Source organism: Plodia interpunctella, chromosome 23 (assembly GCF_027563975.2).
Source record: "Plodia interpunctella isolate USDA-ARS_2022_Savannah chromosome 23, ilPloInte3.2, whole genome shotgun sequence".
Taxonomy (NCBI): domain Eukaryota; kingdom Metazoa; phylum Arthropoda; class Insecta; order Lepidoptera; family Pyralidae; genus Plodia; species Plodia interpunctella.
In genome coordinates, this window is record NC_071316.1 from 6904225 (window position 1) to 6931180 (window position 26956).

The window sequence follows — 26956 nt, forward strand, 5'->3', positions numbered from 1 at the left end:
TAATATTACAAATGACTATAATTTTGTCACAAATTTTTCCATACAATGTTAATAACTTTTTACCTTACTTCTATTTATAATACATTACTTAACCATTATTATGTTGTATTTCATTATTTAAAATTTCCTGTTATCTCTAATTACAATCCACGTAGTCAGTTTCAGACAAGACATTAATATTTAATTTAAATAAACCAAGGACCATACAAAGTTAAAAATGAAATGTTGAAAACGTTTACTTCATTATGATACACTAAAATGTAATTCGATTAGATCTTATTATACTAAAAAATATTTTTTGCTTAAAATACTACGAGAAGTATCGTTAAAAACTGTACAAACATATCAACTTTAGTTTACCGCTAGCGTAAATATAATCGGACACACGAACCCCCGGTCGATTGGGACGCGCGACATCGCTCAACAGTGACAATATTGTATAATCATTAATTAATTAATAATAGAGTAAGTTATACATATAATAAATTGTACTTTATAACGCGCAACGCGGGGACATGGCGCCGCGCTAGTGTAATTGACAGACGGCCATTTTGTTTGCGTTGTCTATGGCCGCCTCGCGCGCGCCGTCCCCGACAGAAACAAGCACCGTAATGAAATGCGAGTTGTCTGAGTAGGATGCAGGGAGACCCTGGCCGCCGACACCACCGCTGTAATGTGTCTATAATGATCATTTCAAATGCTGATTGATACTGCTGTCACACTCTCACGCATCTTAATGGGACAGCCATATAAGAGTGAAAGATGTTCAGTATTGACCGTTATCTGGAAGTTGATATTTAGGAAAAGCTACAGAGGAGTAATAAAATAATTTATTAACACGATATGATGTATGTATAGAAGGTGAATACGGACGGCCAGGGCGAAACAACTAGATTAACGGTTAACAAGCAAGTACAATAGCTAATAATTAAGTATCAATAAAATTGAGCTAAGACCGACCGCAATCGGTCTACAACGTACAGCGCGGTGTAAAACAATACTTATGCACAAATTTAACATGTACTTCAAAATGTTATGTAAACTATGGGTAATAAATAATAAAAGAATGTAAGAAAAACATTACACTAACTAGAAATCGGTAATATCACTACTTTAAAATTCAGTACAAAAAGTTAAGATGATTGAATATGATTTTGGTGAAACAATTTGAGATTAGAGAGGCGAACCGGCCAGGGCCGAATTATTGCTATTCGAGACTATACGAGGTTATTGCTCAACACTTCCAGCGTCGATTTGGCACGACAATACTGCTGAGTCTCGACGGACTGTGAGGCGACACTATTCACAACCAAGCGGTGCGCGAGCGCGCGATATCATACGACTCTACTGCCGACCATGCCGCTCCGCCACGAGAATACATTAACACGATATAAACGTGTAAAATGCTGGTCTATTTCTCATTCAAATGCTTCGATCGTGACAGAGACGAAATGAGACTGATTCGATCCAAATTTGTAGTATCGACACGAATCCGTTTGGAAATTAAACAGAAAATTTAAATAATTTTCCAAAAGCTCACAGACTAATTATATCTACAAGAGAACAAAAATTACTTAATGAATTAAATATTCCAGGCGTTACACATAATAATATGGGATCAGATCAGAGTTTCAAGATGGCGGAGCGCCGGCAGTACCCGACGTCAGTGCGGCGTGAGTCGTACAACCATACATTTGAGCTTAAAAACAGAATCTAAATTACTCTTAAACATCAATAGCATATTGTTCATTTACTATAAGCGAAACACGCAATCACTGCACTTAAAATCATTGAGTGTTTTGCTTAAACAGTCTGCTAGATAAAACAGAATTGACCTTTAAAGTCTAACAAACTCGGATATAAAATCGGACACAAGCTCCCCGGCTAACAACGGATACACCTCTGCGACATCGCGGCCAAGTCGGATCGCGACTGTTTAACAATAATTGTACTAGTATTAATATTAGAGATTTAAAAATTCCATATATTGCCACAAGTTAAGTGAATTTTACAAAAATATACATACTATACAGTTGAGCGACTCAATGCAAACACTGGTCGACCCTAGGCTCTTACACTAACTCGTTGATAAAGACTTAAGCTAGAGGCGCAGTGGCCGCGCTCGACGTCGTACTACACATCTAATTTGAATTTTATCAGTAACAAATAAAACACAGTGAGTATCTCATAGAAAAATCAAGTAATTTTTTTATCTTGAATGGGCGCACAACCTCACTACCGCAATTAGAAACATTAATAAATGTTTAATTTCGTAAATGATTCATGTACTATGAATTATTTCCGCAATAAATAATTATTTATTTACTTTCATATGCGTCATGTGGCTCGTCATTCCTACATAGACAGACACGCTATACAGATTGTATAAAAACAGAGCTGTTAGCTTGTAGTAACTGCAATATTTGTAACAAAATAATTTTAACACATCTTTCGACATAATCACACGGAGCCGACATAAGGCGCCGAGTGTGACCGCCGCGTGCAAGTTTAACACTAGCATCTAAGTTTAGTCCGCCCCCGACCGCTTAATGTTACGTTATCGCTATGCACCCGATAGGAAAGTCACTTGTTGACATTCGGTCTGTGTCAATACAACTCGCTACGACGTCAAATTATAAACAAAAAAGATTTTGAAGTTTTTTCTAGAACACATGGACGATATAATGGCAATATTTGAAGTATGTATAACCCAGCTTTCTGAATCATTATCTGTGACTAAACCGCAAACTTTATTAAAAAAAAATTAATTAAGCTTGAAAGAATATCATTGTTTTGTCCCTATCTATCTTTTCAGTATTTGATATTGAAAGAACGAGACAACACAAAGAATGACTGTTTTGTTTGTGTTAAATTTAATTTACCGAGTTAAGCTACAAAGTACGGCTTAACAGACAAGAGAGGGATGGTCGATACAATGTAATATATCTTCGAGAGTAAACTATATCAATTATTAGATACCATATTAAGTTTATTTCGATTGGACAGAATTTTACTATTGATGTGATAGTATAGTAACCAAAACATCGTTTATTCTTTACACTTTTGGACCAAGCCGTACAATGTGGATATTTAAATTAGATGGCTAATTAAAACGAGTTTCTAATAAAAAAGCGAACACTTTTTTCACTTTTTTAGAGTTCTGCGTCCGCGTGAAAGACATCCATATGTTGAAAACAAAACTTCCCACCCCAAGTGGTATTAAGTACGAATAGGGGACAGAACGCCCAACCTCGAAATTGCACTCCGTTGAATATTGGCCGTCATTATTCGAGAACTAATCAAATACAACTAAGCGAAAGTCTGCGCAAACGGAACCTTATGGGAACCAGCGGGAATTACTTACATTTCATTACCTTTCATTTCAATTCCATTTAATATTAGGTTTTAATAGAAAAGTATGTACAATATATTCAACAAACACAAAATGAGTATTTGTGCTGCAGGTTTATATAATTATATTTATGTTATGATAATTTGATTTATTTCAATCAGTTGGCTTAACCCTGGGACCTCCTAAACCTATCAAACCTATGAACCCTACAAATAAATACGCAATCTTAAAACTAATCACATCTTTAGACAGCTATTCGTTCCGTCAAATTGTCCCAGTGTTTAGCAATCTGTCAAATATTTTATGCCCAATTATTTACGATATTCGCAATATTTAATGTAACTAAACCCTATGTAAATTGATGTGTGAAAACTATAAATTTCTATAAATGAATTCCCATAAGTTTCTACTGCGCAACTGTACAGTTCTACATGTGTGTGTGTGTGTGTGTGTGTGTCGATGACGTCACGTACACACATCACACACACATACAGGCTCTCTAGCACCGGCGTAATACGATTCTGTTACGTTGACGACTACGGTTCAAGAGTAACATTTACGAAGGATAAAAATAATATCAGGATTATTTACTAAGAACACGAGGAGTCAATACGTAAAAGATGTATGTAAGTACCACGTTATTACTTATTCAACCATGTAACAATTAAAATGATCTAGATACGAATGGCAAACACCTTTGCCTTTGTGATGTTTTATTCTACAACTATAAATTATTTTGTAAATAAACTGAGCTGTATTATGACAAATTCACCAAACAGCGTAACAACAAATTTAAGTACTTGTCTCTTGAATTCGGGATAAGATATTAAACTATTCATATGCCTATAATAATTGCGACTATTTGACATGGTAAGCTAAATTTAATGATATCAATTACTTATATTGTACCCTACGTCAAAAAATAAGGAGACAACAACAACACTGTACCAAAATTCATGAAATTGTCTAAACTACACAGGGTGTTTAAAAGGGAACCGTGGCCGGCATCATTTTAGAATCGTTTAAGTAGTGGCAGCAGTTTATAGGCCATATTTCGATCAAAAGCGTGTGGCAGACTTAATACCAGTTATGACAAGGATAGGTATATCTATTGTACATCCAGCTTTTAGCGAGCATGCGGTTTGTCTGATGGTAAGCTAAAGGTCATAGCAAACATATATCTAATCTTGCCGTGTGGGTAGAAATGTGCTATGACCTGACTCCAGCAACCCGATACTACCCCTAAAAAGTGACAAAAAAAAGCTGAAGCGTAGGAGACTTAAAAAAAAAACAGCTTTTCTTGACAGTGACAATGTGGAAACCTGTTCAGGAACATTGCAAGGGAAATTTATCGAACCGTAATTGAAAAAACTGGCATTTGTTAGTCGCCACACGCGAGCCCGCGCGGCGATCGACACCTTACACTAAACCATCAAACTGATCACAGCTAACAGTTGGCGTTTAGTTTTCACCATTCGGTCGCACATAACTTAATAACGAAGTTGCCCGCGAGCGAATCACCAAGAAACTAATTAATTAATAGATTAAGTACCACAGAACCAACGTTCAGATGAGATAATTATATCACAGACTGAAAACAGCTCCTAAACACAAGGTGATCGAGGGCCGCGCGGTCAAAAAGAATATTTAAAACAAAATCACATACAATATACACATAAAACATTAGATTATTGTACAAAAGCAAAAATATAGAAATAATGTAGTTATTTTTTAAATAAAATATAATATCAAAAAAGCGTAATAAAGCACTCATTATATACAAAGGCAAGTGTTAACATGCGACGAACGCATCCGGACGACCAGCGCGGCGGCTCCGGTCCGGCGCCGATTCGATACGAATCGTAACTCGAATCGGAGGCCGGTCGGACACACAATCAGTCACGATACATGACAATCACGCATTTAGTCATAAACAATTATATATCCGCGCGCGGCGGTCGTCCGTCAACATTGATTTGATTTGGTCCGGCGGTCCGGACCGCATCATTCTACCATTGGCGGTCGAAAATTTAAAAGCATTTCATGCGAAGAGATCCTTAAATGTTAGTCTCTTTCTCTCTAGGTAAGAGTGATAGAAACAGTTTCAAACTTGAGGATGTAATTACCCAAAATGCTTTGGAATCCGGCCGTAAGTAACACAAACAGTGCGCCTGCGCAACGCACCGATACATAATAATAATAAATATAAAATAAAAATCCTAAGCGATCTTATACCCTGTTGATTTCATTTAAACAAATATTTTCGAAACGCAAGCGAACGCCTTAAGAATTGAGATTATCTAGATGTTATAATAAAGACTAAATTAGAAATAATACATTCGAAACAGATCGTCCCTGAATATTGCAGGCGACGCGAGTGTCCGGCGACTCCGCGGACCCCCAACAGCAACACGAGAATATTATGCTCGACTCATTTTTGAAAAAAAAGATCACTTCGAATCGTAATCTATTGATATAGTACATTACAAAGCAAGTTTGGATCTATCTAGCCCTGATTTTCTAAGTAATACATAAATATGTATAAATGTGTTTAGTTTAGTGTTAGTGGTTGCGAGTCCGAGAACCCTCCCATTGCGCAGTTGAGCACGACCGGCCGACACGACCCCGCTGTGATCCATCCTACATATAAATTCTTTCAATTAACCCTATCATTAACGTATATGTCTTTATTACGTATGTTATTTCGTTTTAGCCTACATTAAGATTTGTTTTCACGTTTGTGCAAAGAAAATGTATTCAATTTCACTAGTTTTAAAACAATTTTGTACAAGAATTATCGGAAACTTTACACGACCATCAAAAATGGAAACAAAAATGTTACCAACGCACATAATATTTAGGGTACAGAAGTATAATTATATACAATCGCAGCAGAAATGTCCATATACGTATATTAATTATACATCTGTGTTCTAAACATTTTGTCAACATCCTATAGACTTAAATTAACTTAGTGCGAAGCGACGCTCGGCCTATAGTACATGGCGTAATAAAAAATATAGTTTATAGTAATCTTAAGTAAATTATGCTATCACTAGCGATCCGAAGCTATGTAAACGATCGGTAACAAGTCAAAACCATCCGCGCGCGAGATGACGACTGCGGGGACTGACACCCGTTCACTAAATGACTACTGCAAACAACATTTGTTCCATTACGCTGTGAAAATGTGAACTTAAAATTCTACACATGATGATAGATTCAATCAATATTTATTGTAAATAATCATAAGAATTTCATTAAAAAACTAATAAAAGTAGTGTAAAACAAAATGCAAAAATTAATTATTCCAAAAATTTATCTATAACAGTTGTCATATAATTATACACACACATTATATGTCACTCCGCGTATTCGCCATTTCGTTCACAAACGTCCAAAATGCAGGGTCTCCATGGCGACTTAGCGATACGACCACGCTAAATTTGCGCTCGCTTTCTACGACTCTCCATGCAAACCGAGTGCAAAGTTAACTTGGTTTTTGAAAAAATGCTAAAATTTATAAAGTGACGACAACTAAACTAACGAAATCGTACATAGGCCGTTCTGACTAAGATGGCGACTGAGCGGGCGCGCGGTTTTTTTTTAAGAATTTGATTTGACTAGCCGACACGAATTAGTAAGTGACTAGAACGAAACGCTTGGCAAGAGTACGCTCCGAGCCGAGATCACAGACGAACATACACACGTCTCACAATGTTGGCAAAACATTTTTACAACTGTCTCACATGATTTTCATCATGAAAAAAATATTGGTGCTGTTCATTATCTCGATGAAATGCATGACACAAATGTTGATTGTTAGTTCAGGAAAAACATTTTCACAAGACATAATTGAAATAAAAATATACCTATTCAATGCAAAACTTTTGATAAGAAGACCAATAGCTCCACAATACTTCGTTGCAAACATTCATACGTTGTCATTGATCTTTATTTTAGACTTAATATTTCTCGAACTTACGACACATATTCTCTCTAAATGTTAGACGTAACTATATTATCATATCCTTATATGTATCATATATTATACACCCGATTTTGAACAGAAGTTCACCAGGGACTTCACTCAATCATTTCATCCATAATAGTCGTCCCCTCTTTCTTGTCAACAATGGAAATAATTTGTCAACATTGTAACACGGGTCCTCCGCCCGCCCGCCGCCTCACTCGCACAATATTTACAAATAAACCCTACAAATTAAGCTCGGTTCCAAACGATTACTAGACTAAAGGCCCTCCCGGCTGTAATGCTACGTCCACACTGACGCGCGCCCGCTCACTCTCTCATTCCGAAGATTTCCCGCGCTCTATGTGGACGATATTTATCGACGATTCTACCTTACAAAATTCCAAACTATTCACAATTAAAACCTACATATTGCGCGGTAGTTTTTATTAATCAATATCGTGTATTGAATGGTATATTTTTAGTTATCACTTTCTTAAGCCATTTTTCAAGGAAAATAAACAATATTTTTACCTAATATTTTCGGCATTAGAAAACTGGACCAGCGAGTTCATAGAATTGAACGAACCCCTGCGAGAATGTCCTTCTGTCTTTATTTCGGACCAAATATCTGATGCATTTTTCATTCACAATCGTAGACTTAACTATATTATCATATCCTCAGTTCACACTCTTTTTGTTACCAGCAGTCCACCAGGGACCTCCTTTATCTTTACCTGCACAATACCGCCATCCTTTCCTATGAAATGATACGGGTATCAAACATTTCCTCTTCGGTTCTAAGACTTGTAAAAAACGGGAAGTTCAGAAATTATAATTTAAGAATCATTTCCCTTGTGCTTTTTTATGATTTCCGTAAGTCACCTTAACTCGTGGCGCGGTAACCGTCTCTAGTAGTGAAATAACCCCCTTCACAACCAGTCGTCCGTGACACATCAATAAAACGAAATCTCTGTAACTCGTATCTGTCACATATTTTTGGCTAACTTCACGCCCCCTCGTTATCAGAACCATGTAAGACATCAAACTCGGGAAGCGCTCCACGGTGTCGAATTTGTTTGGATAGTTAAATACACTACTAGATATCAAAAAGTCAACTCAGAACACAGGAAGTCTGGACGTGTACACCGTTAAATCTGTCGCATTTCAAAGCCCCCTCCGCTAACAGAACCCCCCGAAGCCGACGGAGGGCACGGAGGGCACGGCGGGCACGGCGGGCGCGTGCTCACCGTTCTTGTGCAGGTCGATCAAGGGAGGCGCCGACAGGTAGTGGCTCTGGAAATATATCACATGCCGTGTTAAAGCGCTTCGTCGACGTCATGTCCTCGATGATTTTATTTTTGCAAATACCAGTGTCTTGCAAGTTAAACTTGCCCTACTTACACTTGTCCTACAAAGTATAAATTTTCCACGTAGCTGCAATTTCTATGGCAATGCAATATTATGATAAGCATGACCTGGTAATGCACTCAGGATCGGCTACCAACGTAGTAATTTGACGTGAAAAAGTGCCGTTGAAGATCTAAATTCTAAATAGATGATTTGATTCGAGTTGTAACTCCTCGATGGTTTACAGCATGGTCATGTCTTTTTTTATAACGTGTGAAATGTAACAAAATCTCTCTGACCGCAATAAAAGCTTGTGGCTAAAATGGCACTTTTGTAAAAAAAATATTTTTTATAATTTACTTAGAATCTGTATAATTTAGAGCCTTTTCTCTCATCGCTTCGGTCGGTGCGTACCTGCTGGTGGTGAGCGGCGGGCGGCGCGGAGTAGCCGTTGTAGTAGGAGTTGTAGGGGCTGTAGGCGGGAGCGACGGCGGCGCCGTAGCCGTACTGCCAGTCGGACAGGTAGCCGGGCGTGGGCCGCATCACGGCCGTGCCGCCGGCCACCCAGCCCGGCCCGTAGCCCACGAACGGCGCGCCGTAACTGACCGGAACACTCGCACGTTACATTTGGAATAGCGTTATTTCTCGGCGAGAATATCATAAATGGACAACGACAATGGCCCACACTAAGAACTGAGCTTGGATCACGGATTCGATGGACGCAAAACACAGAAACTGGCCCAACACACCCAGAACCGCATACAAATATTTGTGATCACAGATATAAATATTTACCCGCGCTGGGAATCGAACCCAGATAGCGGTCGGGCGTGGTGACATGCACGTCAAACATACTTAATGAGATCAAGTATATTTTAACTCGACAACACACAGCGGTCGGCAACCTTTTGGCAGTCAAGGATCCCAATGAGATCAAATAAGACCATTTTTGTAATTGTATGACTAGGGTATCCTCTTGACGACTTTGACTTTCAGCACCTTAGCCTATTACCATACTATTGACATGAAAAAGGCTTGTAAAAAAACATTTCATATTAAAATACGATTGGCTAAACATATACTTAATTATTTGTAATATCTTTATTGTACAAATAACATATGCCGTAAAAAAATAAATACAGTAAATACAATATGGCGGACTTATCCCATGAAGGGATCTTTTCCAGTCAACCAGAGGTAAAAATAACCCTGTATACTTAAACAGAATACTTGAAAAATGCGAACTCACCCATTGTTCCCATAGGCGGCGGCGGTGCCGTACCCGTAGGGCCCGTAGAGCGCAGGCGCGTAGTCCGAGAGCGCCGACACCGGCTGCGGCTGCGGGGGCTCCGCGGGCCCGGGGCCCGGCGCGGGACCGGGGCCCGCGCCCGCGCCCGGCCCGCCCTCCGCGATCGACGGGATCTGGTCCACTAGGGACTCCAATCCTGACAGGGATTTTGACGCTACGTCCTGAGGATGATACGTTTATAATGTTGTTAGGGTTCCGATGATTTTTATGCAAATGGCTTATAAAAGGGCAGTTACCATCAAGTAAAACCAGATGCTTTTTTCATGTGTTTTCCACCAAATTTCTTAATAATTCGTCCTGTAGATTTTGCGTGAAAGAGTACAAACTTACACTTAACTTACACATACATACATCCACAAAAACTTTCGCATTTATAATATTAGTAGAATTAGTAGAATAAGACCAAACTTAACAAAATTGAGCGAATAAAGATATATTTGATTATCGCAGATCATTGCAGTAGGTAATTACATACATAGGTATTTCGAATATTATCTCTCATCTGAGCGTTTCCCCGGTTCCTTCCCAGCCGGCCATACCTGCGACTTGGTCTTGTGCTGCGTGTAGTCGTGCGGCGAGTGCGGATGCGGCGTGTGGGGCGTGTGAGGCGTGTGCGGCGTGTGGGGCGCGGGCGGGCGGAAGGCGGGCGGGGCTAGCGGAGAGAAGGGAGCCTCGCCCTCCGCGCGCGGCTCAGAGCTCGGCGAGCTCGACCTGCGGCAGGACATTCACACCACATTGCCGCTTCGCTTCGGATGCTCCCTTATTTTATGTCGACGGACGGTGGCGATCAACTAAGCATTACTCGTTCTAAGAGCGATCGTATGTTTGTCCATTACTCTTTCGAAGAGTGAGTGAGCAAAAATCGATGTCGGCACATTCCCTTTCTAGTTTACTACTCGACTACCGAACATCTATTTTCGAAAATAACTGTAATATTCGAAATAAAAACCATGAATTTTTATGACTGACCTAAAAAAATTGTTCGGTTATTATATTTATTGATGCTATATATAAATGGACTTTGATCATGCAGACGAAAATAAACTTAAGGACAAAGTAATGCTTGCTAGATTGCCACTTTACGTCAAAACTCAACACAATTCTACATTAGAGTTACCGTATTACATGCCCGCTCAGGTCAAGATGGATAATGGTCTTATTCATATTGACTCTAGGTCTTGGATGTTTAAATTATAAAATACTAATTGTTCGCCGCGAACGTAGTCCTCGCGAACACATAAATACATAAAAGACGCATAACTACTTAACTTCTAGATGCAATAAAATATACATTCAATCAAATATCTTCAAACACCCTTTTCAAAGTTACAATGTTTTGGCATCACACGGCAGCGCATAAAATAAAATAATTTGCACGCCAAATTATTTTTTAATTCCACGATATTTCAGGATCTATTCATCCAATTTATGTGCTGTAAAGGACAAAATTTAACTTCATGAAATTATCTTGATGATGAAATAACTTTAATCATAAGGATTAATATGCTTGTGTAGTAATAATTGTCAAAATGAACCTTTTAATTTACATTATCTTTTTACATATAAAATGCCTTACAGTTACTTAATTATAAAAGATAGATGTATAGTGTCGCGGACTGTTTTATGGATCTACTAAAAACCTATATTTTTGTAGTACATTATATGCATGTATAATCAACAGTGGGGCCGGCGCACGCACGTAAAGATTTTCGATAGCGCTTTTTTTACTTTATAAGTGTTCATTGATATGGCTGAAAACGAATTTATTTCAAAATAAATATATGCCTATAACAATCTCGGATAATGTAGCTTTCTAATGGTAAAATAATTTTTAAATCTGTTTGGTAGCTTTGGAGATTACCCGCCTCAAACATACAAACTCACCTCGTGAACATAATATTTTGTTACAAAATTGTGAATATTTCAAAAACGTGGGGCAACAAATAATTTTGTTGCCCCACGAAATCCATTGGCAGATCCTACGTACATTTTAAATTTCATCAAAATCGGACCATCGGTTCGAAAGTTATCACATTACAAACAAACAAACAAACAAACAAACAAACAAACAAACAAACAAACAACAAACAAACATACATACAAAAAATGTATTTTTGCCCCAAGTAGAATGTTAATCTATATAAGAATACCAATAAGTTATCTTCTTCTTTTCGAGTCGAAATAGCAAACAAATTATATTATAGACCAGTACGGAGCCACAGCAATTGCCTTGTTACAAAATATAAGTTATAAAATGAAAATATAGCATCATTGAGTTTGTATGACAAGTCTAGAACTTAGGAACGAACTCAATCCGTATGATTTAATCTTACATATTTATTTAAATAAATGAATAGAGCTAAAACATTAAATAGATCAGAAGACACATCAGTCCAAATGACTATGATGGCCAAACCAATGGATATAAACATTGATATCCAAACCGCTAATGACTATAAGTGTGTATAAGTTACCTGGTGAAATTGCTAGGGTACATGGAGGGATGCTGATGTAGCTGGTCTAACCGCGGGCTCTCCGCCACGCCACTTCCTGCAGACATTAATATATACATATTAGAAACAAAATGTTTTTCATCGATAATCGATCGATGTCGGATTTACATTTACATAGTATATGAGATTTTAATGTAGCATTAGTGTGAAAAACATTGTCACAAATTTAATAGTTTGAATAACATCACCATGGCGACCCTGCCAGGCGCAAGTGTATCCCATGAAAAAGGCAAAACATTTATTCAGAAATTAGTGCACAGACACTTTTTTACATCAAATTTTTAATTACATACATAGTATTTCTCAAGAAGCTACAAATTACTGGTATTTCTATAGAAGAAATGTCTATAGAAGGTAATGTAAAGAGCGAAGTACCTTGAGCCTGGTCTTGGTAGTGGTAGTGGTCCTTATCGGAGGGGCTGGGCTGCAGGTGGTGGTAGGGCAGGCGCTCCTGGTCGTAGAGGCCGAAGGCGGGCGCGCCCACGCTCGCCAGCCGCGCGCCCGCGGGCGACAACTCCTCGCCGCCCGGGTTCGACTGACAATTCAATTATGTTCAATTCTTGTACAAGCCCTAACACTTGTGAATCTCAAAGGCCACGTTTAGATGTATATATGAGTGTGTTTAGTTCTGGAACATTAATCGAGAGAAATGAGTTTTCTCCAAAATTACATTTTTGACCCAAGGTTTTATTGTTGATAATAGCAATTATGTCCGTGCAGTAAACCGCTGAGGAGTTTCTTCGTCGGGAGCCGTCATCCTTCTTATTATAAATGTGTGTAAAAAATTTTTTCCTCGATTGGTTGAAGATTCGATAAAAGATGTCAGTTATGTAAATCTATGGTAGCTAATTTGTTTTTCGCATAACAAAGAATAAATAACGTCACTTTTCTGTGCAGCTGGGCAGGTTGCATAGTATATTTTGTAACAAAAATATGACATGTGTTCACCTTGTTGTAGTGTGGCAGACCGTCGCTGCTGTTGCCGCTGCCCAGAGGGCTGGCAGGGTCCGGGGCCGCGGTGACGGGTGGCTCGAAGTCGAGCGCGGGCGAGGGCGGCGGCGGCGACGAGATCGCGGCGCCGATGTCGGACGACAGCTCGGCCGCGAACCCGGCGCCGGACGTCGACCCGGCGCCGGACCCGGACCCGCTGCCCGTGCTGCCGCTTTGCTGCACGTGACAAAATGTTTCTATTTTTATTTCCAATGAATAAACTTAAAAATTACTGGGCCGATTTTAATAAACACAGAAATAAACGAAACCTTCTCGATTGCTACTATTTTTTATGACAGTTTTCCCCGAACGAAGCCGGGACGAAGCTCCAGTTCCTGAATAAACATAAGAAAGTGTTACCTGCGTGTAGTGATGCGAGTCTGCGTAGGTGGGCGTGGGCGAGGAGTGCTGGCTGTAGGGCGTGTGCGCGGGCGAGGGCGTGTAGCTGTGCAGCGGCGCGGCCGGGGACGCGGCCGGGGCGCCGCCCGCCGGCGCCGGCGACCGCGAGTACGGCCGCGTCGCCGTCTGGAACGGTCGTGTAATGTTTGCAAACGGCTAAGGAAGGCCTGTGCCCAGCAGTGAGGAAATTTCAAATGACTGATGATGATGAATAATATCATATCACACTTCACACGCCGCTTTCCAGTTTAAAAATCGCGCGTTTGACGAAAAATTACCTCCAGATAGACGACATTTTACTCCCCTATGATATTTCGTGATTTATGCTAGGTAGTTTCGAGTCTCACTGGATCATATGTAGGTGAAGACCTGGTCAAACGAACAAACCAAATTAGGATTTAGGTCTAGGATAATAGGACCGGTGCTCGAGCGACACGAAAGGGAGTTGCGAGTCTCAAGGAGACGACAATGCTCCGTTAGATGTGTGAGAATGAGCTAACTGACGCAATGACTGCCCATCGTATGCTACGCTAAGATCTATATTCTCTCTGTTGATGTGCGAGTTAAATTCACCAATGCAGCTATTTTTTTGTTAACATTTTATTTTATTAATTGTCACTTACTTGGACCATAAAACTAGAAAACTATTGAGAAATTCGTAAGTTGTGGAATTCAACAAATGTAAAAGAAAAGTTGACCGAAGTTGTAGACGATCTATGAATCAAATCAAATCAGAAATCAGACATTCAAAGACAGCTTTTCACTAAGCTAATAGGTAACAATAATAGGTAAAACGTACGATGGGGGAGTAGTGTGGATGTGGCGGATGCGGCGGATGCGGCGACTGCGTGTAGCGCGGCTGCGGCGCCGGGCTGTGCGAGTAGAGCGGCGAGCGCGCGGCGAACTGAGCGCCGCGCGCCGGCGAACCGTAGCCCGCGCGCGGCGGCGACGGCGCGCTGAACGCCGCCGGCGACGACGGGAACTGCGGCTGGGTATACAGATTGATTACGCACACGTCCACACGCCAGTCTGCCTATAACTATCAACTCTACTCTCACGGGTCTACTGCAAGAGATTTCATTTGATATATGTATAATAGGTGTGAGGTCCTTACATATGAAATTGGCGTTTTGTTGTACTGGCCACTTTAATCACAAATTTCTCCACTTTGGTTAGGAGTTGCAAATTTAAATTGATATAGCTATTTACACATGTATTTGTATTTCGTTAACCGTCATTAATTTGTTTTTTTCTTCTGATTTTTCTGTTTGCGTCACTCAATTTACAAAAAGGAAAACTTGAAATATCGCGTTATTTACGAGTACGAGTTCCACCGTGGCACCAGTGCTGCGGAAACGGCTCGAATGGTTAATGATGTGTTTAGCGGTCGTGTCGCAAAAGAAAACACAGTGCGTTTTTGGTCAGCAAATCTCACATCCCATTAAATCCATTTATTAAGTTAAGATCATCAAGAAATACAAGGTCCCGTTTTGTCGGTTATTAGTGAGCTTAATTTATCAAAACAAACTTGTTCGGGTATCAGCCCGAACAGATTCTAACACGAACTGTTGTATCAATTCACGTCCTCCATCATTATAACGCCTACTACAGCTTAGCTATGAGTGATGCGGCCGGAAATAACACCCTGATGTAAGATATGATGTACCTGCGGCTGCGGCGTGGTGGCGGGCCTGGCGGGCCCGGGGCTGTAGGGCTGCGAGCGCGGCGAGTGGTACACGCGCGGGGAGGCCGCGTACCCCGCCCCGGCCGCCGCTGCCCCCGCCCCCGCCCCGGGCGACCCGTAGCCCCGCGACATGCCCAGCCCCCCCTCTATGCTACTCTCCATGCCGTTGCCACCTGATCGACAAATTGCTTAGTTAAACTGTGTTCACGTTAAAAATAATGACCCGGAGAATCGGGCTTTGAAATTCTTTCCTATTAAAGTGTTTCTGCCAAATTTTACCAGATAAAGGTAAACACATGCACACCATGACGTACACACAAATATAAAACTGCAATACGACACCACACCATGTAAAAATAACAATTCATTAAATAATCTCCCAGTCATAGACATCACCTTTTGATATACGATAGTGTATCAAAATACTATCGCATGATTTAAGTAAAATCTCCGACGGATGTCCAACGAAACGTTAGTAAACATAACAACAAGGTATTTGTAGGAAATTTTATTAAATGTTGCAAAATAGAAGTAATGCGATGAGATTTCACTCAAATGTGAAATGTAACGAAGTTTCATGTCCCTGATTCCTTTTTGCAGCAGAAAACTGAATAACGCGGACAGCTGCTACTTAGTCACTCGCGCGGTCGACTCAGTCTAGCTAGGAATTCAAACTCACATAGTTTTGTCTCGCAAACGGCGGTTCTACAGTTGTTAACAATAACAACGTAGTCGATCTGGCAGGATCATGTGCTAGTACAGTGTCTCACCAGTATTGTGCTGGAAGTAGTGCGGCGTAGGCAGCTGCTGCTGGTACAGCATGGAGCCCTGCTCGTGCAGCTGCTGAGGGAACTCGGAGCCCGAGTGAGCCAGGTATTGCTCGTGTATTGGCAGGTTGTTGTGTTGGGGCTGCATCATGGCCGCTTGTTGCTGCGACAATTAATCGAATAGTTTATTCATTTTAATCCCATTAATATTATAACTGAGAGATGTGAACGCGTAAGGATGTTTGTTACTCGATCACGCAAAATCTACTAGGTACATTTCGATGAAATATGGTATACGGGTACAAATACCATAGAATTGCATATAGAGTATATTTCATCCTGAATTCATTCTCACCGAAGCAATGCCCCGGGAGGTCGCTAGTAAAACATATATGTCTGACAATTTATTAACTTAATTTATTCAATGTCGTTATAAAGTTAGCAAATAGTTTGTGTAGACACGATTTTTGTCAAATACAAGGTGTTATACCACAAGAATCAATGCAAAAATTAAGAATGTAACAAGCTAAAAGAGAAAAATTAATGCCATTCAGTCATCAAACAATACAGCGTAATGCGTACACATCATCGACATACCTGTTGCTGCTGCTGTTGCGCCTGTTGCTGCTGCTGCTGTTGTTGCTGCTGCTGCAGCAGGAACTGTTGTTCCTCCGGGCGGATCTTCTTGGGGCGCCCCCTCTTCTTCTTGGGCGGCTGGTCGGCCGGCGCGTCGAGCGCAGGCGGCGGGCGCGGCGCACGCGGAGCCCGCGGCGCGGCGGGCGCCAGCTCCCCGTTCTCCAGCTTCACCTTCTTGGGGCGTCCGCGCTTCTTCTTCAGCGGGACCTCCGTGCCGTCCTCCAGGATGATGGTGTCGCCGGGCTCCGGCTCCATGGTGAGCCTGCGGGGGCTGAGCGATCAGTCGATAGCCGAGCTTATTCGCGAGGGGAGTGTACGTTGCGATTCTTTTCTTTTTTTTTTATAATAACTCTTACATCAAAATATTAAAGAAATTTTGACGAATTTTTATACACGAGTAGATCTATATCTAAAATGACATATACGATACGTTTTATCTTGAAATTCCTGTGGGAAAGGAATTTTGATGTTATTTGCGATAAAGATTCAATACATACTGCAATAACAAACGAGGTATCGTAGACCTACCTACATATCAAACACTTTTGTTTAACATGCAAAGTTTGATTCCATATTCCGGCCCACAAGTAGCAGTGCAGTGTATATCCTACCTCCGGATCTCCATCTCCTCCTGCGGGCGGCGGCTGGTGTTGTCGGGGAACACGAGCTCAGCCTCGTCCACGTGCGCCACGAGTCCGTTGAGGAAGTCCCGGAACTTCTTGAGCGCCGCGTAGAACGGGACCTTGTCCGCGGCGCGCGGCAGCTGCGCACAGCGCGCCGAGGACGACGGCATCACCCACATGTACTGCAGGTACATACTTATATTGTAAAGAGAAAACATTGCTTTTGTTTTTGTAATGAATATACTCAAAGACCCAATTTTGATAAAATTTGGCACAGAAATAGTCGAAACGTTCTAGAATAACATAGGCTAATTTTTTATTATAGTTTAACTCGAGCGAAGCCGGGACGGGCAGCTAGTACACAATATTTATTTAATCTAAAACAGCATTTTCTTTTCTACTAAAAATATATTTGTGTCGGCGAGTGTGTGTGTGTGTGTGTAGGAACAGACAGACAGACAGCACTGACCGTGTTGGTGCCGGCGATGGTGTCGGGCTGCTTGCCGAAGCAGAAGTCCTTCTTGCCGGAGAACACCTCGTAGATGAGCTTCCCGTTGAACACGGCCACCTTAGGTCGGAACGTCTGCAGCTTCTCCAGCAGTATCGCGGATCCTTCCTTGATTTCGCGTCTGGAATTACATGCAACATGTCAAATGTTTGTTCAAACTTCATATTGACTTTAGAAATATAGCTTCAGAAATTAGATTTCACTGGCACTTTTATCCCGTCATATTCTAAGTACTTCCGACCTAGAATAAGACCATTCCTTACCCTCTCATGGATGTCGTAAAAGTCGACTAAGGGACACATAGCATAGTCAGTAGGCAACAACAGTATTCCCAAGGAGGTCAGTTGATGGAAGTTGATCACAGCCGAATCATAAAATTTTGAAGTGTATTTTTTCGCTGACACCTAGGCCCAGGCACCGCAGCGTCTAAATCCAATAATATTTCGCAGCATTCTAGATCCATAATAATATTTCTCAAAGCTACATAAAAATATTACTTCATTATTCACAGAATCCCAGTAATTATGTATTATAAACGCGAAAGTTTGGACGTGGGCGATTGTGTGAGGCACGTTACGCAACTAATCACGCACCTGGTGTCGCACTTATAATATTTTTTATTCCGAAATCCCTATGAAGCGATTCCCTGGGCGCAGATGTCTTATAAAATGTTAAGAGCCTGTTTCACCGCTAGCTGATAAAGTATCTGAGAGCCTATATGATAACATATCAAACAGATAGCGTTAAACATTGTGTTTCACAAGTGTTGGATAGGTCTAACTGGCAAATGACTGCAGATTTATTTAAGAATTGTTTTATCAATTAGATTACAATATATATTTTATCAGAAAGTGGCGTAAGTTGCCTTAATGCTTGTCCAATTATTATTGCTAGGTACGCAGTACACAATTTTCGTTTTGCAACCAGTTTGCTATTGAAAAGCCATAAAATAAATTACATAATAACTGAGGGGCACAGACCTAGGCTTAGATGGTCGGATGAAATTTAAGATTTCGACAAGAGATGGGATGGGAAAGACTAAAAACAGATACATGGAAAGTGAGTAGGGAGTGGGACATGTCGTAGCTATTAAAAATTATAATAAAATGTGATACTTGCCTGGTAAGATCCGCTGAGCCTTTAGTCGCCCGTGGAACCATATTCGTAAATCCAATGCCGAAGTTCAGCAACTGGAAAAAAAAGGATGAGAACAAACCATAAGTATAATGTGTAGATTTAACGGCACCTATTTTATGATGAAATTAACGATTTAAAAAAGAAGAAGTTTCTTTTAAAAATATTATGTATTTCAAGAATTTTTTTTCGTCATTTGTCAGCAAGAATTTGCATTACTCAGTCATGTCAAAAAATTGTTTTACTTTTTAAATTTTTGGTTTTTAATTTTTTTTTCTTTTCTCGAGTGTTAGTGGCCATTGCTTCGTTTCACATATCTGTAACTACATTGATTTATTTTTTTAAACACGTAGGCAGTGGCCGTCAGCTGTTGGAGACGGCCGAAGGGCGCAGGGTCGACGCCCCCTGCAGGGTAGCGAAGGTTGCACTGAAGATGGAACGCAAGGTCGTTTGTCATTGTATGTGGCACTCCAGTGCTTCACTTTACTCAAGTACTATATAGTGCTTTAGTTTATTTAACCTCTGCTTAAATAGGGGTGTTGTGTTTTTGGATTCATATTTTATTTAGGGCCATCCATACAGATTCCCTGCCTACTGTGACGTCACATATTTTGAGATTCATACAGCAAGAAAATTATTTAAAAACTTGAATAATAATATCTAATGGATAACCATACACTACTTACATAAGTACATACACTACTTACATAAGTAAGTAGTGTAGTTTGCGTTTAAATACTTAAAGACGTTAGATGAAACGTTTAAAATGTGAATGACGTCACAAAATTCAGTATTGCGTCTTCTCCTCCCCTTTAAGGACGACCCTGTAATGGATGTCCCTTTTATGTATACTCTGAATTCAGTCAAGCATTTCTAAACAAATTTAGATGACTTAAAAAATCCTCAATATACCAACAGAGGTTATTATCCCATAATGTTTTGTTTAAGTAATGTCAGTCCACTGGCATGCTAAAAATTTACAAACTTCAGTTTTTATACGTGGATGATAAGATTGAAAAATGAAATTTAAAAAACTCTTAAATATGTTCTAAATGGAATAAACAAGCTTATTTAGCTACTTAAAAGCCTCAACTAAATTAGTGTAAGATACATAATTCAAATTTTCGTTTACATCAACAATTAAATTAAGAAGGTTCTAACTTTTTCTTGGTTTATTGACAGTAATAATTTTGATACTTTATTACTATTAGTCAATAAACCAAAAAATTGAGAAGCTTCCTTCAAAGAGACATTTCTTCAAAAGCAATTCAACTAGTAGTAAAACAGAGTTAAATGAACTTTAATAAACTTTACAAAAATCATTAATTATTTCACCAAAATAATAATTTTGATAATTATTTATTAAAAGGCAACCTATAGAGATGATCAAAAAACTTTTCCCTCTTTTCAAAGTCGGTGGACAGCGTTAGCTGCAATAGTAATCCTAGTGGAGCACACAGAGTTAACAACATTGATTAATGTCGGGGGGAGGAGGCAGGTGGGGGGGAAGGGCGCGCAGTGCGCATGTCGCGGCTATGTTTTGTTTCTACACACGTGGCCCTCGCAAACACGCGCCAGTCGGGGGAGTTATGAGTTTCGGAGTCTTCGTCCCAGCTGTAGGTCGCTAAAAGTTCTTTGTTTTGCGAAATAATAAAGAGAACTACCAGTCAGGCTAACTCTATTCGAACTGCGTTTTGGAGTCTTCTTCTCAGCTGTATTAGTCGCATAAAGTTCTTAGGTACCCGAAATAATAGGGAGACTGATGCAAAACTGATAAATTGGCCTGATCAAAATCAGTCAATTAAGACTGATTTTGATCTTGTCTTATTGTCAATTCGTACATATATTTAACAATTTAAAATTTAATTCATACTAGATCTAAAATCTGTCATAATAAGATTGAATTAAATGAGTATTTATAGATTTTTTATTTTTGTCTGTTAAAGATTTAGCATGAAGTAACAAATTTCATATAAAATCTAGATTATTAACTCGGTGTTTGACGTCTGTTCATCAACTTTATTACAAATTTTATCAAACTAGGCCTAGTGGTATAGCCGACTTAGGTTACAATTTAATCATTTATTATTGTTATATTGTAGTTTTAAGGATTTTCGCAGCTGGAAGTTAAAGCCTAAATAATACAGAACCCTTGAAGTTTTTTTTATCTATAACATAGAGCACATTGACTCAGAAGGTTATTTTAGTTTATCTGAGCGAATGTGTAGATTGTGGAATGTGACATTAAACTTGTTGACAAATTGAATTTGGGGAACCCAGATTTGATTGTGTGATCATGTGCTCACCTTGTAGTCCTCGTCGGCTGACATCTGTTCTCTGGTGAGTCCGGAGAGATACAGGCACTTCCAGAAGTGGTTGCCAGGGCCCGCGTAGTGGTGCCCCTTATAGGCCGCGAACAGCCCCGGGTTGATGCCGATCTGTGGACCAAGAGCCAAACATTATTAATAGTCATTGGTTTTACGATACGTACGATACGCATGAAAGGTACACTGAGATACTAGCCTATGTGTTCGACTATTTAACTGGTAACATGTTTGAGTACCAAATGATGCGACCAAGTACGTAGTCAGTCGGCGCGGACTTACTTGGTCGACAGCTTAACCGAAACAGTACCTATTATAAGTATACTTAATTACTTACGTCTAAAATGACAGAGTATATTCTGAACTTCCTGTTGCAATAACGAAAGACAATTTTTACAGAGTTACGGGACAATTGCTCAAAACTGGTCCACGGACAAACGTCCACTTTCTATTTAAAACTATAATAATATTCGTCCGAAAGATTGTACCCTCCTAAAAACTCGTGGACATCTGGTCTGGCCTGATAGGCAAGTCCAAATAGAAAACTATGGCTGGCTTGAAAATGAAGTAATACGCCATGAAACATAAAACACGTCATTGCGCGTACACGTTCTCACTTTTTTTGAATGGTGTGGAAAGTAGAAGCGTATAGAATCGCGATCATACTCACAATGATGATGTCGAGGTTCTGCGCGAGGTGGTCGGGCAGCGTCCGCCGCGAGACCTCCTCCTCGCTCATGCCGTTGAACCGGTCGTGCTTCTTGCGCTCCTTCACGGGCCGCGGCACCAGCGCGCCCTCCATCCCTGGCTCGGCCTTGATTTCCATTCTAAGGGAGACAAAATTCAGCTTGACTATTTGTGATAGAAATGGTTGGAAACAGGGAGCCTCCGCCTTCAATACAATTTCTGTAGTCATTATGATATATGATTTCTGTAGTCAGTCAGATCAAGATGGAAAATGATATTTTTGTAATGGATGAATTCTATTTCTGTCTCATCTGATTGTTTAACTTAGCTTAACGATATCAAATCAACACTTCTTGGTTCAAGACTTATTTTTAAAAGTTTGCAAACAAAATAGTGCGAAATATGGAAAAATTGACCGTTCGCGTAACACGCGTCATCCCAATAGCTAACTACACAAATAACGCAAAATTTTCGACACGTCTTATATGACCATTTGGCTATGGAAATGAAAAAGTTAGTATCTCAAATACTCGTGACAAAATAATAGTTGTTCGCCGCGAAATTAGACTTCGCGATATTTTTTTACAAAATTGTGAATATTACAAAAAAATAATTCTATTGGCAGATCCTACACACCTTTTAAATATCATCAAAATCATACCACTGTTGGTATGATTTTGATGAAAGTTATCGCGTTATAAACATACATACAAAAAAAATATTTTTGCCCGAAATTGACTTGTAGACCTTACTCGTTCGGTCAATTAATTGATCCTATTTTCGGGCGGGAACTACACGCGGCAAACAAGTGTCATTCCATAGGATAGTTCCGTCATTGCTATCACTTTTCCTGTTTCTTATTCAATAAAGTTATAATATCAAACAAAGCTTTGTCCCGCGGGGTAAGCTACTTGGTGAACTTGTTTCCAAGGCCTACATTCTGAAGTTTTACACTTTCAAGCAGAAAATAAGAGATAAATTACAGGAGAGGAACAAAGGGCACCCGTGCGTACAGGTCGACTGACGCTTCTTATCATTTCAAAGTATAATACTGTGCCAACACAAATATCCCACATAAATGAAATTACATTGTAATAACATTCATCATTATTTCCTTCTCGTACTATCCTTTATGGGCACAGTCTATCCATTTTGGATCTTCCTCTATTCCTTCGCCTCCCAGCAATTTCTATGATATGACATAGCAATTTCCAGATGTTGAATGAGAATTTAATGTCGAGGGACACCTAGCCACCAGGGTGCGTAGGCTGATTGACTTTTATTAGCGTAAGCATTTTGAAGAAACTAGATAAAATAGTATCATCCACCTTGATCCGATTTGCTGGATTTTTGGCAGTTCGGCGAGCGCGGGCTTCGGTTCCGGTACCGAAATAACGTGGTAAACAGAGCACGCGACAACCACGACGCACACAGGAGATACGCGCACAGAGACTAAGCCATGAAGCAGGAGAGCTGATCCTGGATTTTGATGCTTTGTGATGAGGAAACAGAGTGACAGAGAGGTGCTAAGTATAGAAGAGAACAAAGAGAACAGCATAAGACATTAATAGTCTCCTACACACCTTCTGAATCTTCTGAATTAAAATTTTGGGCCTGTCTAGGTATAGGTACCACTAATAATGTTAACTTTCTAAATTGAGGTGATTTGAATCAGATAATTTAAAGTCCATTACGTAGAAGTTGCTCTATTTTATGCAATTTGGCTAGCTTAAAAATGTGTTATTTGTTTTATCGACAATTAAACAATTTAGACTGTATTAAGTTAAACTAATTAATTTAATTAAAATGATTTTTACGATGCCTACTATAGCCTTTCATCAACATCATTGCGATGCTTAATATCGCCCTTAGTTGACTTTAATTCATTAACTAACTTATTAACCAGTCAAGGACGCCTAGTCTCTGTAAGCATCTACTCTACACCGCCGACGCAAAACGTTTCATAGCGACCTATTCCTTAATGGCTCCTGGTGACAGGCGCTTATATGTTTACTATCTGATATGTTGATAGCAACAGCTTTTCATCATGGCTATGATCACTGCGCTGCGCGGAATATAACCTTATATTATTAATAGAAATTATAGAATGAAGTCATACAATACAATACTTATGTATGTTTAAAATCATACTTAATTGAACAAAAATGTTATTAGTCCCCTAGGGTATCTGGTTCAAAGGTGGTAAAACAAACAAACATAGCCTCGCTGTTCTGCGATGGCTATCCTTTGCACCAGGTAAAACCTGGAGCGGGGGTCACCATTCCTATCGGCTATACGGTGCCCCAATTCACCGACACGTCTCGCGTCTACTGCCCAGCACCCCACGGCCTCCACAGCAATATGCACAAAAGTGAATAGTTTCCACAGCTGCGTATTTAAGTCGCTTTTCGCTGCTGCATCTTGCGTGCGACTGAGGTGACTAGCTGCGACTGCGACGTGTTCACACAATTTTAGAATAGAAATGTTAATTAAGGATTTAAGAGGAGAAAAATTAGGAAAACAGACCCTAGGCTCCGTCAATCTATAGCGGAGGCAGGAACGGGGACATCGCGCAGACGTGGGATACAAAGATAAATTGGAAGAATAATTTTGCTGATAAATCAAGGGAAACTTCTGCTTCCATGAAGTTTCTCTTCTCTCGCTCCAACTCTACTAACCCAAAAGTCTATCCCTTCTAGATTTCAAGGGGGATCCCTCCGAGACATTTGCCCTAGGCAAAATCTTACTACATCCAGCTCCCGCATGTCACGTTGTTCACTATCAATGAACATTAGCTACAATTCGCGATGCTAGCAATTTGCGAAATAATCGTCGATATTAAAGGTTTGTTGACCTGCGCAACGCACATTTGTAAGAACTTTGGCCATTAAATTCTTTTTTTTTCTTTCAGAAAGAAATAACCAGTTGCTTAGATTTGATTATTACTTAATTGGTATTACAGAGGTTCCTGAGTACTTGATTATTATTATTATAAGGTCTGTCTATTGTATACGTATTAGTTCCATAAACATACTTACGCGCAAGTCGTACTAATTAGTCGATCTGATTAGATTTTGATGTATTTGACAAATTAAAAACCCGAGTTCAAACACTACTGCCCCAGACCCAGAACTACCCCCAGTGACCAGAAGTGGGAGTGAACGTGGGGGTTTGTATTATAAACGCACCCGATATATTCTTGGGATACATCGTGTTTTCTATATTTCAGCTGTGTTAGTTCCGCAAAATTCTATGCAAGACAATAAATATGCCGACTTCATAATGGACTCTCACCAACATAAAAACTGAAGGAAAGTCAACATAAGTCATCTCGCAAAATTCTATTAGGTAGTCTAGCCAACGCGCAAGACCTAACAAGTATAATATAGTGATAAAAGCCAGTGATCTGAATTCCACATACACTCTAAATCAGTGCTGTCTTACTAGAGCAAACATACTCTTTCTCTTGGCATTGGATAGCTTTTTATAAAGCGTGTTGTAACCGATACTGGTGTGAAGAGTTTAAGTCGCCTAGAGGCGTCTGCCACCTTGCAGCAGTAAAACATTGTAACCTAACTAGTCAGCTAGTCACCACTATGCAGGTTTCCTCACGGTGTCTTATTACAACAAAAGCAAGTGGTGTTCTATCATACAACAGTTAGATTGGTATACAAACTCATGAACCATAAGTAGGACTCGAACATTGGAACATATTTTCTTATTTTGTGGCCGAATTATAGCGGCGAACTGACGCTTTCCAAAATCACAAGATTTAAAGATTTGTATAGCATAGAATTTCATAGCTATTTGAAAGAGATAGCTATAGTTCATTGCGTCCGTTGGATTAATAACAACTACTCGACCACGGAGGTTGACCTAGCCTTATCACGTATTGTTTGGGCTCGGCTTTCCTCGTCGTAACGTCACTCCTCGTTATACAAAAGCGAGTATCAACACGGTCTGGGTCGTCATAACATGGCGATAACTTGGTAACAAGTGTAACAACATATCTGGACCTCCGCGTCGTAATGGTAGTCTCAGAAATTGGAATCAATAGAAAACTAGAAATGCCATCTGATAACGCGTTACACTTATTTAATTGTAATCAAAACTTTCGTATTTATTGTATTCACACATTCTATAACTAGTACATTTGATACCTTCAGGTTTTTTACATTGTTTACATTGTTCTGGGAATTATCTTTCCCGGCCCTTTCTGAGACCTCTATTGGAGATGCATATTTGTTAAAATAAATAGTATTCCATATCACAGGAAAACTTCCTCTGGCTTCAACTCATTTTTTATTTCTTCGAAAACGTAATAGAAAAAATATAATTTAACATTGTATAACTGTGCTTTAATGGAAAATCATGACGAGTATAAAGACGCTGAAACCCGCCACGATTGAAGTACAAATTGATGAATTGGTTTCATAGAAACTTCTCGCAAAAATGGTCAAGACAGCGTCGTGCTGTGAGGAGCCGAGGCAGACAAAGATGGGAAAATTCCAAAATAGTTATTACTTTTGCACAATGAACAATTTTACAGTTTATAGCCCTAACGACCACTATGGTGGCCATCGGACGCTGAAACCGGGTAAAAGACCATAACGTTGTCTCGTCATAGTAAAGTTATGGAACAGAAAACTATATTGGACAACTATCTTACAAATGTTTAAGTTATAACGCAGGAATGAGGGCAAGGAAGAA

At 39.8% G+C, this 26956-nt stretch overlaps 1 protein-coding gene across 5 annotated transcripts in view; it reads right to left on the reverse strand.

The window, feature by feature from the left end:
• Tdg (Thymine DNA glycosylase) overlaps positions 1 to 26956 on the reverse strand; it is a 63701-nt gene continuing 36745 nt past the window's right edge. For 3 of the 5 annotated variants that reach the window (XM_053762893.1, XM_053762891.1, XM_053762895.1), the window contains exons 4-20: positions 22230 to 22386; positions 21542 to 21673; positions 19221 to 19291; positions 18063 to 18222; positions 17582 to 17775; positions 16932 to 17241; positions 16338 to 16497; positions 15550 to 15740; positions 14683 to 14871; positions 13845 to 14009; positions 13443 to 13661; positions 12870 to 13029; positions 12456 to 12531; positions 10521 to 10692; positions 9922 to 10142; positions 9087 to 9273; positions 1 to 8618 (exon numbers count right to left, since the gene is read on the reverse strand). In XM_053762893.1, coding sequence (XP_053618868.1) covers positions 8505 to 8618; positions 9087 to 9273; positions 9922 to 10142; positions 10521 to 10692; positions 12456 to 12531; positions 12870 to 13029; positions 13443 to 13661; positions 13845 to 14009; positions 14683 to 14871; positions 15550 to 15740; positions 16338 to 16497; positions 16932 to 17241; positions 17582 to 17775; positions 18063 to 18222; positions 19221 to 19291; positions 21542 to 21673; positions 22230 to 22386 — 2878 coding nt within the window. In that variant the 3' untranslated portion in view covers positions 1 to 8504. The remainder of the gene's footprint in view (positions 8619 to 9086; positions 9274 to 9921; positions 10143 to 10520; positions 10693 to 12455; positions 12532 to 12869; positions 13030 to 13442; positions 13662 to 13844; positions 14010 to 14682; positions 14872 to 15549; positions 15741 to 16337; positions 16498 to 16931; positions 17242 to 17581; positions 17776 to 18062; positions 18223 to 19220; positions 19292 to 21541; positions 21674 to 22229; positions 22387 to 26956) is intronic. The other 2 variants (XM_053762894.1, XM_053762892.1) reach the window with 1 other exon arrangement.